The sequence below is a fragment of the Marmota flaviventris genome, chromosome X (genome assembly GCF_047511675.1).
Source record: "Marmota flaviventris isolate mMarFla1 chromosome X, mMarFla1.hap1, whole genome shotgun sequence".
In the NCBI taxonomy this organism is placed as follows: Eukaryota; Metazoa; Chordata; class Mammalia; order Rodentia; family Sciuridae; genus Marmota; species Marmota flaviventris.
In genome coordinates, this window is record NC_092518.1 from 30,888,665 (window position 1) to 30,907,665 (window position 19,001).

General features: G+C 41.7%; 4 protein-coding genes across 4 annotated transcripts; all 4 read left to right on the forward strand.

The window, feature by feature from the left end:
• The first annotated feature begins 501 nt into the window (after nucleotides 1–501).
• On the forward strand, nucleotides 502–837 carry H2ap (H2A.P histone). The gene has a single exon (XM_027927312.1). The coding sequence runs from the start codon at nucleotides 502–504 to the stop codon at nucleotides 835–837; it is 336 nt and encodes a 111-aa protein (XP_027783113.1).
• A 4,834-nt stretch (nucleotides 838–5,671) lies between these two features.
• Nucleotides 5,672–6,022, forward strand: LOC114086039 (histone H2A-Bbd type 1-like). The gene has a single exon (XM_027927313.1). It carries the CDS (start codon nucleotides 5,672–5,674, stop codon nucleotides 6,020–6,022), a length of 351 nt encoding a protein of 116 aa, XP_027783114.1.
• A 4,848-nt stretch (nucleotides 6,023–10,870) lies between these two features.
• LOC139703118 (histone H2A-Bbd type 1-like) lies at nucleotides 10,871–11,221 on the forward strand. The gene has a single exon (XM_071606059.1). It carries the CDS (start codon nucleotides 10,871–10,873, stop codon nucleotides 11,219–11,221), a length of 351 nt encoding a protein of 116 aa, XP_071462160.1.
• Nucleotides 11,222–16,087: 4,866 nt separating this feature from the next.
• Nucleotides 16,088–16,438, forward strand: LOC139703119 (histone H2A-Bbd type 1-like). Its single transcript, XM_071606060.1, has one exon. The coding sequence runs from the start codon at nucleotides 16,088–16,090 to the stop codon at nucleotides 16,436–16,438; it is 351 nt and encodes a 116-aa protein (XP_071462161.1).
• Nucleotides 16,439–19,001: the final 2,563 nt, after the last annotated feature.

Consider the following 19,001-nt stretch of genomic DNA (forward strand, 5'->3'; position numbering starts at 1 on the left):
AGGATAAAATCATGACCCTCATAGAGACATGGAATGAGCATGTATTAAAAGAGAAAGATGGTGATGAAAGAGAATCCAGAAAAATAGACATAGGAATACTGATCAGGCATGTTTAATGTGTAGATACAGGAAACTAAGAGAAGGTTGTAAAAGCCCTCAAAGAGAATAAAAAGGCTAGAATCAGATAACCTGGAGTGGTATCCTATAAGCAGGGCAACATTTTCCACTGAAGCACACATTTATTTCTACAGTATTAAGAATTCCCTAAAAATCATTAGAATGACCAGGTTCCTGTGATACGCATTTCTAGCCTGAGGCCTCCTAAGGGCCTGGTGGGCAGCCATGACACTTTAAAGCCAAGGATGTCACAAAGACTGTGACTGACCAATGAGGGACAGGAATTGGGGATATAATGGGCAGGAATGAGTGCTGGTGTCTTCAGAGACCCAGCCCACGTGTTGAATCAAGCAGAGCTGACCCAAGCCAAACACAGAAACCATCATGTCAAGGAAAGAGAGCTCCCGTAGAAAGAGCCATCACACTGAAGACCTTGCTTCTAGACCTGAGATTCAGATACCTGTGAGCTACGTGTACCACCTTCTACGGGAAGAGCAATACACCCCATTTATATGTTCCTCAATGACCCATTTCTTACTCACCATGCTTGATCACCTTACTGACTACATCCTGGAGCTGGCAGGCTCCGAGGCCAGGACACCACAAACCACCCCTCAACGTGGGAAGAAAGAAGATCATAACTGTGAGCCCCCTCGTGTCTTCAACAATGTGTCCTTCTCTTTGTTCGATGAGATGCCTGGACCCAGGAGGAATGGCTGAAAAATGCGTTGAGGAGCCCAGCCTCAGAACCTCGGCTGGAGTCACGTCTCACAGCCGAGGAAGCCCCAATTTTGTCATCAACAAATGTTATTAAAGGATGTAAATCCATTTCAATGGTTCTGACTCGGTTTCTGTCATGTTGAGTTGGAGGGGTTTGTGAGGCACCCAGGAGGGGTTATCCCAAAGAGGGTTGGAGGGGTGGCAGTGAGGATCATTGTGGGGTGTTTGAACCAGTGATTTCAGGGGAGCAGTTTCTAATGGAGACAGGGCGGTCCCTGGAGGGGGGGAGCTGGCTGGGGTAGGAGGCAGAGAAGCTGTCCTTGTGGGCCCTGAACAAGGAGGACCCTGGGAGGCCAGGGGGTTGGCTGGGGCCTTCCCAGGCATGTGGGGTTCCCAGCAGGAAGCTGGTAACTGGGGAAGAGCTGAAAACCATGACTGAGGTGGGGAAGGCTTTCTTCACAGTAGAGAAAGTCTGAAGTCAGAAGGTGGCAGTGGTGGGAGTGGGGGGAGATGGTGGCACACCATTGGCATGAACTTAATGGGATGGGCTTAACATCATATGTTATTTATGTATCATCTCATTCTAAAAAATGACTTATGGTGTGGATTATTTGCTAGTGTAGTGAATATAATTTTCTCTCTCCTTTTATAGACATTGGCCTTGATATCTAAAACCTATGAGCTCACTTAAGCAGTTCTTAAGTGTTATTAATTATTAATGGACAGGCTTACTTATGAATGTATTACATTTATAATATGATCATCTATCCTAGTTTTGGATTAAAATCGTAATCATCAGAGTGATATTTGCTAGAAGAGGAAAGAAATATCAGTGGCCAAATACATGCTTTAAGAGGTTTAAGAATAACCTACGTAGCCAGGTACAGTGGCAAATGCCTGTAATCCCAGAGGCTCTGGAGGCTGAGGCAGGAGGATTGTGAGTTCGAAACCAGCCTGGGCAATTGGCAAGGCCCTAAGCAATGTTAACAAGACGCTGTCTCAAAACAGAAAAAGGGCTAGGGAATGACTCAGTGGTTAAGCGCCCCTGGGTTCAATCCCCAGTACCAAAAAAAGAAAAGGAATAAGCTCTGTAATTCTGTTCTGAGTAGTGGACACAGAAGTACATAATACTTTGTAAATTTCATGCTCTATACTAAGTTTTAAAGTTGTGGTGTCAATTTTAATAATCTATCCCATTGTCTGTGAGTGTTCATATTGAGGTTTTCACTGATCATCGGGTTCTCAAGAGACTGCTGGCCTTTCACAGAGGGCTGCTCAGAAGCTACCAAGTTCACTTCCCAAAAAGAATCAGGAGACCCAGATTTCAGATCCCCGTGCACCACTTTCTGGCCACATAATCTTGGACATTCATTTTTTCCTTCTGAGCAGCAGTTTGGTCATGTATGAGATGAGGCATAAGAGTCCCTCAATCTTCGGTTTTTCTAAATATTTCCACTCATTTGGGAGACAGTCATTCTGAGACCTTCTGGTACCATCCCAAAGTCTGATTACTTCATTCCTGTGGGTGTGTGCTCAAGGACAGATAGCTCTGCCTAGAGTGGGGAAGAATGGTACCCTGTTTCCCCTGAGATTAGGGAAGGGGAGAGACTAGGGTGGAGCAGAGACAGAGGAAGTAAAAGAAACATGTCCATTTTAAAAACAAGTGGTAGTGGCAGAGCAGCAAGGGCTATATTCGAAGCATAAAGTGGGTCACTGTTATATTTCCCCATTGTCAATTTCTACATTCCATTTCTATGGAAAAATGGGCGACAACATCTCTAAGCTGCTTCCTGCTAAAAGAAGGTGAAATTTGGGGAAGTAACCCAAAGTCCTTGCTGTCTATCAGGTGAGACAGGGACAGTTAAGGGTATTCAGCAACAGAGCAGTCCAGAGGTCCACAGTGGCAGATGGCAGGTGGACAAAGCATACATAGGGCAGGGATCACGCTAAGATAACAATAAACAGGACAGCAAAGCATTACTTTTTTGTAAACAATCAGCACAAAAGCAATTGGTATTTTGGCTAGTCTCTGGAAATTAGGAAGACAGTAACTCATAAGCATATTAGTGAAAAACTATCAATTTACCAATCAATATAGGAGATTAGGAAGATTTGTAGGTCTATGAGGTCAAGCTCAAATTAACTCAGGACAAATTTGAAGCTCTTGAGTTCTTTATGATCATTATTATTAGGCACTCCCACCATCTCTCCCACTGGAGAGCTCACCAGTGGTGTCCTCTCCACAAGCCCAAATCAAGGGAAAGCTTCCTCACCATCTTCACTCCCAATTTGCAGAATGCACAAAAGGCCTAAACTTGGTGGTCTCATGCCTTCCCAAGGGCTGATTCCTGCTCTGACCTCTTTTCTTCCTGAGAATAGGTTTCCTTGTACTTTTGGAAGGGGCATTTGGCAGGGTGCTAGATTAGGATGATGACTACTCTGTGCCATGTGCCATGTGGAGCTGCAGCTCACAGAGAACAAGTGAATTACAACTCCAGTAGAGAACACGTGAAAGATAGCCTTTGAATCCCTCTTTAAAAGCCCCCTGTTCCTGCTGATGGGCAGAATCACAGCCTCTGGGACAGAAAACCCCCGTGTTTCTCCTTTGCTAGCAAAGCAATAAACTTTTTTTCCTTTTTTCTCAAAATAATAATAGTAATAACAATAAAGTCCAAGCTTTTGCATGATCTAAAAATCTTAGAATTAAAAAAATCTTTAAAGTGACATACTATAAAACTTCTTTACTATGATTCAATTAATAAAACATGAATTTATATTTCTCATAATGTTTTATTTGTTTATTATGGTATTAGAGATTGAACCCAGGGACACGTTGCCACTGAGTTAGATCTCCAGTCCTTCTTATTTTTTTTTTGAGACAGAGATTCACTGAGTTTCACTAAATTGCTGGCCTTGTGATCTTTCTGCCTTTGCCACCAACTCAGGTTGCTGGGATTACAGATGTGCACCACCACACCCAGCATCCCATAATCTTAAAGATCAAAAAGATGTAATGCCAATTAAATGATTAGCAGAAATTCATAATTTTGGAAAAACACACCTAAATAGCATAAAAATGTATGGTTTTATTAGACCTAGTGCTGATAAATAAGAGCAGATATAGGTTTGTTTCATTAAACCTAAACTATCTTGTTTATCAAAGACTTACATAAATTATGTGCATTTGAATTTAGATGGTTGTGAGCTGGTTTCTGAGAGAATATATATTGTTTAAATCTATCAAGTTTAAAGTTATTATAGTTCAATTTTCTTATTAAAGTGAATTTTTGAAATATTTAATTTATATAACCAGTTATATATCTACATATGCAAATCAGAACAGAGCTTCATGAATTTGAGAAACTTAATAATCTGTCAAAACCATCCAGAGGTAGGAAAATTTAAAATACATAATCAGAGGTATCAAAATGCATAAATGCATTCTACTGTCATGTATAGCTAATTAAAACAAATAAAGACATTTAAAAATATATATTTCTGAATGGCAGAGACATGGAGGCACAGAGAAATAGAGTTTATAGCTTCAGCTCTGCAATTCAATCATGGGTCAAATGAAAAAAAGCAACAGCAAAATTTCCTGGTCCAGATACAAAAAAAAAATTGTTGTCCCAGAGGGTATGCATTTCTTAATTGATCTGACCTTTAGATAGACAAATAGATAAATAACAAAACTGACAAACCAAATACACTGTGTGTCTCACCCAGCAAAGACTAGATTTCTATAACTCATTTACAGAGATCTCCAGATGGTCAGAACCTAAAACCAGATTTCCAACCATTTTGTCAATGAAGAGAATAACTTATTAGCCATTTGAGACCAAAAACTAGACATATAAAATGAGTAGGAAGGAAAATGAAACGAAAAATTCAACATTGAAATTATACCTAGAAAAAACAAAACTGACAGAGTTCTGTTGTGCTTTGGATATACCTAGAACAGGCAAGAAAAGACACTCTTGGGCCTTACTGAGCCTGAGGATACATCTCTGTTACTAAAGTTTCTAGGTGAATCTACTGGGAATATCAGTAGGCCTCAAATACAGTTTAAACGGTATTTTCAAACAGAGTAAAATCATGGTACTCGTGCAGATATGAAATGGAAATATTCTGAAAGACTCTTCTTAACTCACGAGGGAATTGACAGATATTATAAGCAGTTCAAAAAAGAATCCAAAAAACAGACATTGAAATGTTTGTCATGGGGGATAGAGCTCAGTTGGTAGAGTGCTTGCCTCACATGCCCAGGCCATGGGTTCAATTCCCAGCACAAAAAAAAAAAAAAGAGTTCAGATGGAGAAATGTTTATCATGAATATTTAAGTAACTGTATAAATGGAGGCAAAATTGTTTTTATTACAACATGAGAGGGCAGATAGACCTCTCCCAGACAACATGTTCAACATGTCTATCAGTGACCCAGATTTCAAAAGGGATGGGAAAAAGAATAAAGACAAAGTAAGGCTAGAATAATCAGAAAACCTAGTATAGTGTGCTCTAGGTAGAGTAATGTTTTCAGTGAAACATGAATTTGTACTAGAATGTTAAAGCCCAATAGAAAGTTAGAATTCCCACAAGAAGAGAGTCCCCTAAGGCCACTAACTTCCTATTATGGGCATTTGTAGACCGAGGCCTGATCAGGGCCCAGTGGACACCAGTGATATCATAAAGTGTAGGGTGTCACAAAGGCAGGTTCTGACCAATGAGGGACTGGAACACACTGATATAGTGAGCAGGACTAAGCTTTGATGTTTGAAGAGGCCCCAGCCACTGGAGAAATCAAGCACAGCCTGTGGTAGCAGAAGCCATCAAGCATCATGGCTGGAAAAAAATACCATCAGAACTACAGGACTAAGAAGCAGACCATCTCCAGATGCACCATAACAGAGCTGCGGTTCCCTGTGACCTGTGTGGACCGCCTCCTGAGACAAGGTCACTATGCCCAGCATCTAAGCTTTTTTACACCCATTTTCCTGGCTGGTGTCCTTGAGTACCTAACAGCTAACATCCTGGATCTGGCAGCTCAGAAGGCCGAGAGCAACCGCAGGGCACACATCACCCCGGATCATGTGAAGAAGGTGCTGGAAAAGAACCCGCAGCTCTGCCGCCTCTTCAAGGCTAACACCAAATCCCTGGGAACTGACAAGGCCTACAAGAGTAAGAAGTAATGGTGCCTGGGTCTCCAGCCCTGGTGGGACTTCCATCAAATGTCTCACTCAGCTCCAAAATCCCATAGAGGAGGGAGCCTGTGCTGTTGTCATCATCATTAAAGCGTTTAAGTCAAAGCTTGTGGATGTGACTCCTCTCAGTTTCTGTCATGTTGAGTTGGAGGGGTTTGTGAGGCACCCAGGAGGGGTTATCCCAAAGAGGGTTGGAGGGGTGGCAGTGAGGATCATTGTGGGGTGTTTGAACCAGTGATTTCAGGGGAGCAGTTTCTAATGGAGACAGGGCGGTCCCTGGAGTGGGGGAGCTGGCTGGGGTAGGAGGCAGAGAAGCTGTCCTTGTGGGCCCTGAACAAGGAGGACCCTGGGAGGCCAGGGGGTTGGCTGGGGCCTTCCCAGGCATGTGGGGTTCCCAGCAGGAAGCTGGTAACTGGGGAAGAGCTGAAAACCATGACTGAGGTGGGGAAGGCTTTCTTCACAGTAGAGAAAGTCTGAAGTCAGAAGGTGGCAGTGGTGGGAGTGGGGGGAGATGGTGGCACACCATTGGCATGAACTTAATGGGATGGGCTTAACATCATATGTTATTTATGTATCATCTCATTCTAAAAAATGACTTATGGTGTGGATTATTTGCTAGTGTAGTGAATATAATTTTCTCTCTCCTTTTATAGACATTGGCCTTGATATCTAAAACCTATGAGCTCACTTAAGCAGTTCTTAAGTGTTATTAATTATTAATGGACAGGCTTACTTATGAATGTATTACATTTATAATATGATCATCTATCCTAGTTTTGGATTAAAATCGTAATCATCAGAGTGATATTTGCTAGAAGAGGAAAGAAATATCAGTGGCCAAATACATGCTTTAAGAGGTTTAAGAATAACCTACGTAGCCAGGTACAGTGGCAAATGCCTGTAATCCCAGAGGCTCTGGAGGCTGAGGCAGGAGGATTGTGAGTTCGAAACCAGCCTGGGCAATTGGCAAGGCCCTAAGCAATGTTAACAAGACGCTGTCTCAAAACAGAAAAAGGGCTAGGGAATGACTCAGTGGTTAAGCGCCCCTGGGTTCAATCCCCAGTACCAAAAAAAGAAAAGGAATAAGCTCTGTAATTCTGTTCTGAGTAGTGGACACAGAAGTACATAATACTTTGTAAATTTCATGCTCTATACTAAGTTTTAAAGTTGTGGTGTCAATTTTAATAATCTATCCCATTGTCTGTGAGTGTTCATATTGAGGTTTTCACTGATCATCGGGTTCTCAAGAGACTGCTGGCCTTTCACAGAGGGCTGCTCAGAAGCTACCAAGTTCACTTCCCAAAAAGAATCAGGAGACCCAGATTTCAGATCCCCGTGCACCACTTTCTGGCCACATAATCTTGGACATTCATTTTTTCCTTCTGAGCAGCAGTTTGGTCATGTATGAGATGAGGCATAAGAGTCCCTCAATCTTCGGTTTTTCTAAATATTTCCACTCATTTGGGAGACAGTCATTCTGAGACCTTCTGGTACCATCCCAAAGTCTGATTACTTCATTCCTGTGGGTGTGTGCTCAAGGACAGATAGCTCTGCCTAGAGTGGGGAAGAATGGTACCCTGTTTCCCCTGAGATTAGGGAAGGGGAGAGACTAGGGTGGAGCAGAGACAGAGGAAGTAAAAGAAACATGTCCATTTTAAAAACAAGTGGTAGTGGCAGAGCAGCAAGGGCTATATTCGAAGCATAAAGTGGGTCACTGTTATATTTCCCCATTGTCAATTTCTACATTCCATTTCTATGGAAAAATGGGCGACAACATCTCTAAGCTGCTTCCTGCTAAAAGAAGGTGAAATTTGGGGAAGTAACCCAAAGTCCTTGCTGTCTATCAGGTGAGACAGGGACAGTTAAGGGTATTCAGCAACAGAGCAGTCCAGAGGTCCACAGTGGCAGATGGCAGGTGGACAAAGCATACATAGGGCAGGGATCACGCTAAGATAACAATAAACAGGACAGCAAAGCATTACTTTTTTGTAAACAATCAGCACAAAAGCAATTGGTATTTTGGCTAGTCTCTGGAAATTAGGAAGACAGTAACTCATAAGCATATTAGTGAAAAACTATCAATTTACCAATCAATATAGGAGATTAGGAAGATTTGTAGGTCTATGAGGTCAAGCTCAAATTAACTCAGGACAAATTTGAGGCTCTTGAGTTCTTTATGATCATTATTATTAGGCACTCCCACCATCTCTCCCACTGGAGAGCTCACCAGTGGTGTCCTCTCCACAAGCCCAAATCAAGGGAAAGCTTCCTCACCATCTTCACTCCCAATTTGCAGAATGCACAAAAGGCCTAAACTTGGTGGTCTCATGCCTTCCCAAGGGCTGATTCCTGCTCTGACCTCTTTTCTTCCTGAGAATAGGTTTCCTTGTACTTTTGGAAGGGGCATTTGGCAGGGTGCTAGATTAGGATGATGACTACTCTGTGCCATGTGCCATGTGGAGCTGCAGCTCACAGAGAACAAGTGAATTACAACTCCAGTAGAGAACACGTGAAAGATAGCCTTTGAATCCCTCTTTAAAAGCCCCCTGTTCCTGCTGATGGGCAGAATCACAGCCTCTGGGACAGAAAACCCCCGTGTTTCTCCTTTGCTAGCAAAGCAATAAACTTTTTTTCCTTTTTTCTCAAAATAATAATAGTAATAACAATAAAGTCCAAGCTTTTGCATGATCTAAAAATCTTAGAATTAAAAAAATCTTTAAAGTGACATACTATAAAACTTCTTTACTATGATTCAATTAATAAAACATGAATTTATATTTCTCATAATGTTTTATTTGTTTATTATGGTATTAGAGATTGAACCCAGGGACACGTTGCCACTGAGTTAGATCTCCAGTCCTTCTTATTTTTTTTTTTTGAGACAGAGATTCACTGAGTTTCACTAAATTGCTGGCCTTGTGATCTTTCTGCCTTTGCCACCAACTCAGGTTGCTGGGATTACAGATGTGCACCACCACACCCAGCATCCCATAATCTTAAAGATCAAAAAGATGTAATGCCAATTAAATGATTAGCAGAAATTCATAATTTTGGAAAAACACACCTAAATAGCATAAAAATGTATGGTTTTATTAGACCTAGTGCTGATAAATAAGAGCAGATATAGGTTTGTTTCATTAAACCTAAACTATCTTGTTTATCAAAGACTTACATAAATTATGTGCATTTGAATTTAGATGGTTGTGAGCTGGTTTCTGAGAGAATATATATTGTTTAAATCTATCAAGTTTAAAGTTATTATAGTTCAATTTTCTTATTAAAGTGAATTTTTGAAATATTTAATTTATATAACCAGTTATATATCTACATATGCAAATCAGAACAGAGCTTCATGAATTTGAGAAACTTAATAATCTGTCAAAACCATCCAGAGGTAGGAAAATTTAAAATACATAATCAGAGGTATCAAAATGCATAAATGCATTCTACTGTCATGTATAGCTAATTAAAACAAATAAAGACATTTAAAAATATATATTTCTGAATGGCAGAGACATGGAGGCACAGAGAAATAGAGTTTATAGCTTCAGCTCTGCAATTCAATCATGGGTCAAATGAAAAAAAGCAACAGCAAAATTTCCTGGTCCAGATACAAAAAAAAATTGTTGTCCCAGAGGGTATGCATTTCTTAATTGATCTGACCTTTAGATAGACAAATAGATAAATAACAAAACTGACAAACCAAATACACTGTGTGTCTCACCCAGCAAAGACTAGATTTCTATAAATCATTTACAGAGATCTCCAGATGGTCAGAACCTAAAACCAGATTTCCAACCATTTTGTCAATGAAGAGAATAACTTATTAGCCATTTGAGACCAAAAACTAGACATATAAAATGAGTAGGAAGGAAAATGAAACGAAAAATTCAACATTGAAATTATACCTAGAAAAAACAAAACTGACAGAGTTCTGTTGTGCTTTGGATATACCTAGAACAGGCAAGAAAAGACACTCTTGGGCCTTACTGAGCCTGAGGATACATCTCTGTTACTAAAGTTTCTAGGTGAATCTACTGGGAATATCAGTAGGCCTCAAATACAGTTTAAACGGTATTTTCAAACAGAGTAAAATCATGGTACTCGTGCAGATATGAAATGGAAATATTCTGAAAGACTCTTCTTAACTCACGAGGGAATTGACAGATATTATAAGCAGTTCAAAAAAGAATCCAAAAAACAGACATTGAAATGTTTGTCATGGGGGATAGAGCTCAGTTGGTAGAGTGCTTGCCTCACATGCCCAGGCCATGGGTTCAATTCCCAGCACAAAAAAAAAAAAAAGAGTTCAGATGGAGAAATGTTTATCATGAATATTTAAGTAACTGTATAAATGGAGGCAAAATTGTTTTTATTACAACATGAGAGGGCAGATAGACCTCTCCCAGACAACATGTTCAACATGTCTATCAGTGACCCAGATTTCAAAAGGGATGGGAAAAAGAATAAAGACAAAGTAAGGCTAGAATAATCAGAAAACCTAGTATAGTGTGCTCTAGGTAGAGTAATGTTTTCAGTGAAACATGAATTTGTACTAGAATGTTAAAGCCCAATAGAAAGTTAGAATTCCCACAAGAAGAGAGTCCCCTAAGGCCACTAACTTCCTATTATGGGCATTTGTAGACCGAGGCCTGATCAGGGCCCAGTGGACACCAGTGATATCATAAAGTGTAGGGTGTCACAAAGGCAGGTTCTGACCAATGAGGGACTGGAACACACTGATATAGTGAGCAGGACTAAGCTTTGATGTTTGAAGAGGCCCCAGCCACTGGAGAAATCAAGCACAGCCTGTGGTAGCAGAAGCCATCAAGCATCATGGCTGGAAAAAAATACCATCAGAACTACAGGACTAAGAAGCAGACCATCTCCAGATGCACCATAACAGAGCTGCGGTTCCCTGTGACCTGTGTGGACCGCCTCCTGAGACAAGGTCACTATGCCCAGCATCTAAGCTTTTTTACACCCATTTTCCTGGCTGGTGTCCTTGAGTACCTAACAGCTAACATCCTGGATCTGGCAGCTCAGAAGGCCGAGAGCAACCGCAGGGCACACATCACCCCGGATCATGTGAAGAAGGTGCTGGAAAAGAACCCGCAGCTCTGCCGCCTCTTCAAGGCTAACACCAAATCCCTGGGAACTGACAAGGCCTACAAGAGTAAGAAGTAATGGTGCCTGGGTCTCCAGCCCTGGTGGGACTTCCATCAAATGTCTCACTCAGCTCCAAAATCCCATAGAGGAGGGAGCCTGTGCTGTTGTCATCATCATTAAAGCGTTTAAGTCAAAGCTTGTGGATGTGACTCCTCTCAGTTTCTGTCATGTTGAGTTGGAGGGGTTTGTGAGGCACCCAGGAGGGGTTATCCCAAAGAGGGTTGGAGGGGTGGCAGTGAGGATCATTGTGGGGTGTTTGAACCAGTGATTTCAGGGGAGCAGTTTCTAATGGAGACAGGGCGGTCCCTGGAGTGGGGGAGCTGGCTGGGGTAGGAGGCAGAGAAGCTGTCCTTGTGGGCCCTGAACAAGGAGGACCCTGGGAGGCCAGGGGGTTGGCTGGGGCCTTCCCAGGCATGTGGGGTTCCCAGCAGGAAGCTGGTAACTGGGGAAGAGCTGAAAACCATGACTGAGGTGGGGAAGGCTTTCTTCACAGTAGAGAAAGTCTGAAGTCAGAAGGTGGCAGTGGTGGGAGTGGGGGGAGATGGTGGCACACCATTGGCATGAACTTAATGGGATGGGCTTAACATCATATGTTATTTATGTATCATCTCATTCTAAAAAATGACTTATGGTGTGGATTATTTGCTAGTGTAGTGAATATAATTTTCTCTCTCCTTTTATAGACATTGGCCTTGATATCTAAAACCTATGAGCTCACTTAAGCAGTTCTTAAGTGTTATTAATTATTAATGGACAGGCTTACTTATGAATGTATTACATTTATAATATGATCATCTATCCTAGTTTTGGATTAAAATCGTAATCATCAGAGTGATATTTGCTAGAAGAGGAAAGAAATATCAGTGGCCAAATACATGCTTTAAGAGGTTTAAGAATAACCTACGTAGCCAGGTACAGTGGCAAATGCCTGTAATCCCAGAGGCTCTGGAGGCTGAGGCAGGAGGATTGTGAGTTCGAAACCAGCCTGGGCAATTGGCAAGGCCCTAAGCAATGTTAACAAGACGCTGTCTCAAAACAGAAAAAGGGCTAGGGAATGACTCAGTGGTTAAGCGCCCCTGGGTTCAATCCCCAGTACCAAAAAAAGAAAAGGAATAAGCTCTGTAATTCTGTTCTGAGTAGTGGACACAGAAGTACATAATACTTTGTAAATTTCATGCTCTATACTAAGTTTTAAAGTTGTGGTGTCAATTTTAATAATCTATCCCATTGTCTGTGAGTGTTCATATTGAGGTTTTCACTGATCATCGGGTTCTCAAGAGACTGCTGGCCTTTCACAGAGGGCTGCTCAGAAGCTACCAAGTTCACTTCCCAAAAAGAATCAGGAGACCCAGATTTCAGATCCCCGTGCACCACTTTCTGGCCACATAATCTTGGACATTCATTTTTTCCTTCTGAGCAGCAGTTTGGTCATGTATGAGATGAGGCATAAGAGTCCCTCAATCTTCGGTTTTTCTAAATATTTCCACTCATTTGGGAGACAGTCATTCTGAGACCTTCTGGTACCATCCCAAAGTCTGATTACTTCATTCCTGTGGGTGTGTGCTCAAGGACAGATAGCTCTGCCTAGAGTGGGGAAGAATGGTACCCTGTTTCCCCTGAGATTAGGGAAGGGGAGAGACTAGGGTGGAGCAGAGACAGAGGAAGTAAAAGAAACATGTCCATTTTAAAAACAAGTGGTAGTGGCAGAGCAGCAAGGGCTATATTCGAAGCATAAAGTGGGTCACTGTTATATTTCCCCATTGTCAATTTCTACATTCCATTTCTATGGAAAAATGGGCGACAACATCTCTAAGCTGCTTCCTGCTAAAAGAAGGTGAAATTTGGGGAAGTAACCCAAAGTCCTTGCTGTCTATCAGGTGAGACAGGGACAGTTAAGGGTATTCAGCAACAGAGCAGTCCAGAGGTCCACAGTGGCAGATGGCAGGTGGACAAAGCATACATAGGGCAGGGATCACGCTAAGATAACAATAAACAGGACAGCAAAGCATTACTTTTTTGTAAACAATCAGCACAAAAGCAATTGGTATTTTGGCTAGTCTCTGGAAATTAGGAAGACAGTAACTCATAAGCATATTAGTGAAAAACTATCAATTTACCAATCAATATAGGAGATTAGGAAGATTTGTAGGTCTATGAGGTCAAGCTCAAATTAACTCAGGACAAATTTGAGGCTCTTGAGTTCTTTATGATCATTATTATTAGGCACTCCCACCATCTCTCCCACTGGAGAGCTCACCAGTGGTGTCCTCTCCACAAGCCCAAATCAAGGGAAAGCTTCCTCACCATCTTCACTCCCAATTTGCAGAATGCACAAAAGGCCTAAACTTGGTGGTCTCATGCCTTCCCAAGGGCTGATTCCTGCTCTGACCTCTTTTCTTCCTGAGAATAGGTTTCCTTGTACTTTTGGAAGGGGCATTTGGCAGGGTGCTAGATTAGGATGATGACTACTCTGTGCCATGTGCCATGTGGAGCTGCAGCTCACAGAGAACAAGTGAATTACAACTCCAGTAGAGAACACGTGAAAGATAGCCTTTGAATCCCTCTTTAAAAGCCCCCTGTTCCTGCTGATGGGCAGAATCACAGCCTCTGGGACAGAAAACCCCCGTGTTTCTCCTTTGCTAGCAAAGCAATAAACTTTTTTTCCTTTTTTCTCAAAATAATAATAGTAATAACAATAAAGTCCAAGCTTTTGCATGATCTAAAAATCTTAGAATTAAAAAAATCTTTAAAGTGACATACTATAAAACTTCTTTACTATGATTCAATTAATAAAACATGAATTTATATTTCTCATAATGTTTTATTTGTTTATTATGGTATTAGAGATTGAACCCAGGGACACGTTGCCACTGAGTTAGATCTCCAGTCCTTCTTATTTTTTTTTTTTGAGACAGAGATTCACTGAGTTTCACTAAATTGCTGGCCTTGTGATCTTTCTGCCTTTGCCACCAACTCAGGTTGCTGGGATTACAGATGTGCACCACCACACCCAGCATCCCATAATCTTAAAGATCAAAAAGATGTAATGCCAATTAAATGATTAGCAGAAATTCATAATTTTGGAAAAACACACCTAAATAGCATAAAAATGTATGGTTTTATTAGACCTAGTGCTGATAAATAAGAGCAGATATAGGTTTGTTTCATTAAACCTAAACTATCTTGTTTATCAAAGACTTACATAAATTATGTGCATTTGAATTTAGATGGTTGTGAGCTGGTTTCTGAGAGAATATATATTGTTTAAATCTATCAAGTTTAAAGTTATTATAGTTCAATTTTCTTATTAAAGTGAATTTTTGAAATATTTAATTTATATAACCAGTTATATATCTACATATGCAAATCAGAACAGAGCTTCATGAATTTGAGAAACTTAATAATCTGTCAAAACCATCCAGAGGTAGGAAAATTTAAAATACATAATCAGAGGTATCAAAATGCATAAATGCATTCTACTGTCATGTATAGCTAATTAAAACAAATAAAGACATTTAAAAATATATATTTCTGAATGGCAGAGACATGGAGGCACAGAGAAATAGAGTTTATAGCTTCAGCTCTGCAATTCAATCATGGGTCAAATGAAAAAAAGCAACAGCAAAATTTCCTGGTCCAGATACAAAAAAAAATTGTTGTCCCAGAGGGTATGCATTTCTTAATTGATCTGACCTTTAGATAGACAAATAGATAAATAACAAAACTGACAAACCAAATACACTGTGTGTCTCACCCAGCAAAGACTAGATTTCTATAACTCATTTACAGAGATCTCCAGATGGTCAGAACCTAAAACCAGATTTCCAACCATTTTGTCAATGAAGAGAATAACTTATTAGCCATTTGAGACCAAAAACTAGACATATAAAATGAGTAGGAAGGAAAATGAAACGAAAAATTCAACATTGAAATTATACCTAGAAAAAACAAAACTGACAGAGTTCTGTTGTGCTTTGGATATACCTAGAACAGGCAAGAAAAGACACTCTTGGGCCTTACTGAGCCTGAGGATACATCTCTGTTACTAAAGTTTCTAGGTGAATCTACTGGGAATATCAGTAGGCCTCAAATACAGTTTAAACGGTATTTTCAAACAGAGTAAAATCATGGTACTCGTGCAGATATGAAATGGAAATATTCTGAAAGACTCTTCTTAACTCACGAGGGAATTGACAGATATTATAAGCAGTTCAAAAAAGAATCCAAAAAACAGACATTGAAATGTTTGTCATGGGGGATAGAGCTCAGTTGGTAGAGTGCTTGCCTCACATGCCCAGGCCATGGGTTCAATTCCCAGCACAAAAAAAAAAAAAAAAAAAAAAAAAAAAAAAAGAGTTCAGATGGAGAAATGTTTATCATGAATATTTAAGTAACTGTATAAATGGAGGCAAAATTGTTTTTATTACAACATGAGAGGGCAGATAGACCTCTCCCAGACAACATGTTCAACATGTCTATCAGTGACCCAGATTTCAAAAGGGATGGGAAAAAGAATAAAGACAAAGTAAGGCTAGAATAATCAGAAAACCTAGTATAGTGTGCTCTAGGTAGAGTAATGTTTTCAGTGAAACATGAATTTGTACTAGAATGTTAAAGCCCAATAGAAAGTTAGAATTCCCACAAGAAGAGAGTCCCCTAAGGCCACTAACTTCCTATTATGGGCATTTGTAGACCGAGGCCTGATCAGGGCCCAGTGGACACCAGTGATATCATAAAGTGTAGGGTGTCACAAAGGCAGGTTCTGACCAATGAGGGACTGGAACACACTGATATAGTGAGCAGGACTAAGCTTTGATGTTTCAAGAGGCCCCAGCCACTGGAGAAATCAAGCACAGCCTGTGGTAGCAGAAGCCATCAAGCATCATGGCTGGAAAAAAATACCATCAGAACTACAGGACTAAGAAGCAGACCATCTCCAGATGCATCATAACAGAGCTGCGGTTCCCTGTGACCTGTGTGGACCGCCTCCTGAGACAAGGTCACTATGCCCAGCATCTAAGCTTTTTTACACCCATTTTCCTGGCTGGTGTCCTTGAGTACCTAACAGCTAACATCCTGGATCTGGCAGCTCAGAAGGCCGAGAGCAACCGCAGGGCACACATCACCCCGGATCATGTGAAGAAGGTGCTGGAAAAGAACCCGCAGCTCTGCCGCCTCTTCAAGGCTAACACCAAATCCCTGGGAACTGACAAGGCCTACAAGAGTAAGAAGTAATGGTGCCTGGGTCTCCAGCCCTGGTGGGACTTCCATCAAATGTCTCACTCAGCTCCAAAATCCCATAGAGGAGGGAGCCTGTGCTGTTGTCATCATCATTAAAGCGTTTAAGTCAAAGCTTGTGGATGTGACTCCTCTCAGTTTCTGTCATGTTGAGTTGGAGGGGTTTGTGAGGCACCCAGGAGGGGCTATCCCAAAGAGGGTTGGAGGGGTGACAGCGGGGGTCAGTGTGAGGTGTTCAAATCAGTGATTTCAGGGGAGCGGTTTCTAATAGGGACAGTGCGTTCCCTGGTGTGTGGGGGAGCTGGCTGGGGTAGGAGGCAGAGAAGCTGTCCTTGTGGGCCCTGAACAAGGAGGACCCTGGGAGGCCAGGGGGTTGGCTGGGGCCTTCCCAGGCATGTGGGGTTCCCAGCAGGAAGCTGGTAACTGGGGAGAAGCTGAAAACCATGACTGAGGTGGGGAAGGCTTTCTTCACAGTAGAGAAAGTCTGAAGTCAGAAGGTGGCAGTGGTGGGAGTGGGGGGAGAATGTGGCACACCATTGACATGAACTTAATAGGATGGGGTGTTCACACAAAGATGGAGGAGGGATGGAGAAACCACAAGGAAATGTCTGAAACAGGAATGATGAGGATGCTAATTCATTTATTCTTTATTCATATTCTTACACTCTGCCTCATTTTAAAAGAGGGCTTATGCAGTGGCAGGCCATGCTCTGGTTTCCTCTGTGCTCCCTGTGCCTGGTGCAGACTCACCCTTCCTGCCTCTGTGGAAGCAGAAGCACTTGGCTTGGCCTTTGGCTAATTCCCAGGAGCAGCCTGAAGATGGAGACAGTGTCAGGGTTGTGCTTAGGGCTCCTTGGACGCTGTGCATGTAGAAACCCAAGAAGCCTTTCTTGTCACATAATTCCTGCAGGTCCTCACACTTACAGCAACCTCATGGTCAGGACATCCACCCCACAAAGCTGTGATTCCACGTAGAGCCATGAAGCACTCCTTGGCCAAGTTCATCTCTTCCTGCACTGCTCATGCAAGTAGCAAGCAGGCCTCTCCCCAGCGACTGCAGGTGGGAGGGTCCCCTTCAGCTGATCACATGGTAGGGACACCATTGCCCCTCTCTTCCCTGCAGTGAAACATCTCAGTGTCCAGGGCCTGGGTTTCTCCTAGTCCTGTGTCCTTTTGTGGAGAATGAGTGCCTCTAAGATGGGCAATGTCAGGGAGTAGTCTGAGTCACACTCTGGTGTGTGAGGTGGCACTTGGAGTTTAAACCTGAATGAGCCCTTGCTGGTGGGCCCTCTACAGAGTCAAGGGGCTTAGAAGATCAGCAGTGACACTACTGTCCCTTTATATATTATGTTCAGTTGTGTTTGTGGTGTTCACAGGAAACATGGGGACTCTGACCAGCATGGCAGCATGCTAATCATCATGCCAAATGCCCCTTCCACGTGTGCAAAGAAATGTATACTCGGGAAGAAAAGGGGTGCAGTGAGAACTACTGCCCTTGAGAAGGCATGAGACCACCCAGGTTTAAGCCTCTTGTGCCTTTTTGAACAATGGGTGGGTGATGTGAGGAAACCTTCCCTGTAGCTCGGATCCTGTGGAGAGAGAATGCTAAAACCTGACCGAAGAGAGGCTACCAGTCAGGTCTGTGGTCACGTCACTGTCAGGACCTGCCAGGGTCTGACACAGGCCAACACAGCAGAAATTATCATCCGTGACAATGGATGAGCCCAAGAGTCAAGTCTTGAGGGGAATTTAGAATAATATTGCCATTGCCTGGGGAAATGATGCCTTTTGAAGCCCCAGGTCCCCTTACCACCGTGACAGATCCTGAAGGATATGACCAGAATCTGACAGTCTGAAACTTTGAAAAGGGCCTCTCTTACTCCCAAAAGATGATTCTAAAAAGAGCAATCCTTCTACTGAATTCCAATATACTGTTATGTAATTCACAAAGTGCCCAGGTCACATTCCTATTCAGCTTCATCAGGAATACAGTGTTATTTTAGAAAGAAAATTAATTGGCTATCCACATTTAAAAATCAACATGTTTTTGGCCAGGGATGTAGCACAGTGGTAATATGCTCGCTTGGTAAGAGTGAGGCCCTGGATTTGATCCTCACCACTGCAAAAAAATTAATAAAAATTAAAATAACAAACTGAATAAATAAAAATCTAAAAATAATTTAAAGAGCTAAATTTAAAAACGCTAAAAAAATCAAACAAAATCAAAAATCTCAATTTGAAAATCTTAATTTGTGACTTCTCTTGGGAAATCACAGGGCCTGGGCATGTACATGGCTCACATCAGACAGAAATGATTAGCTGCTGCCCCATTAAAACTATCCTCTGTTGGTTGTAGCCCATACCCTTCCCTCTTGTATCCCATTGTTAACTCTGCTTATTTATAGTACCTGCACAGCTCCAAATACTACTTGAATTCATTATTCCTGCTGGAAGTTAAATCTAAAGCCATGATGTTCAGAAATATTCTTATTTAACCAATTAATAAAGTTACATTCTCCTCAAACTGTCTCTGATATAAGACTGGTATTTTCTGTGTTTC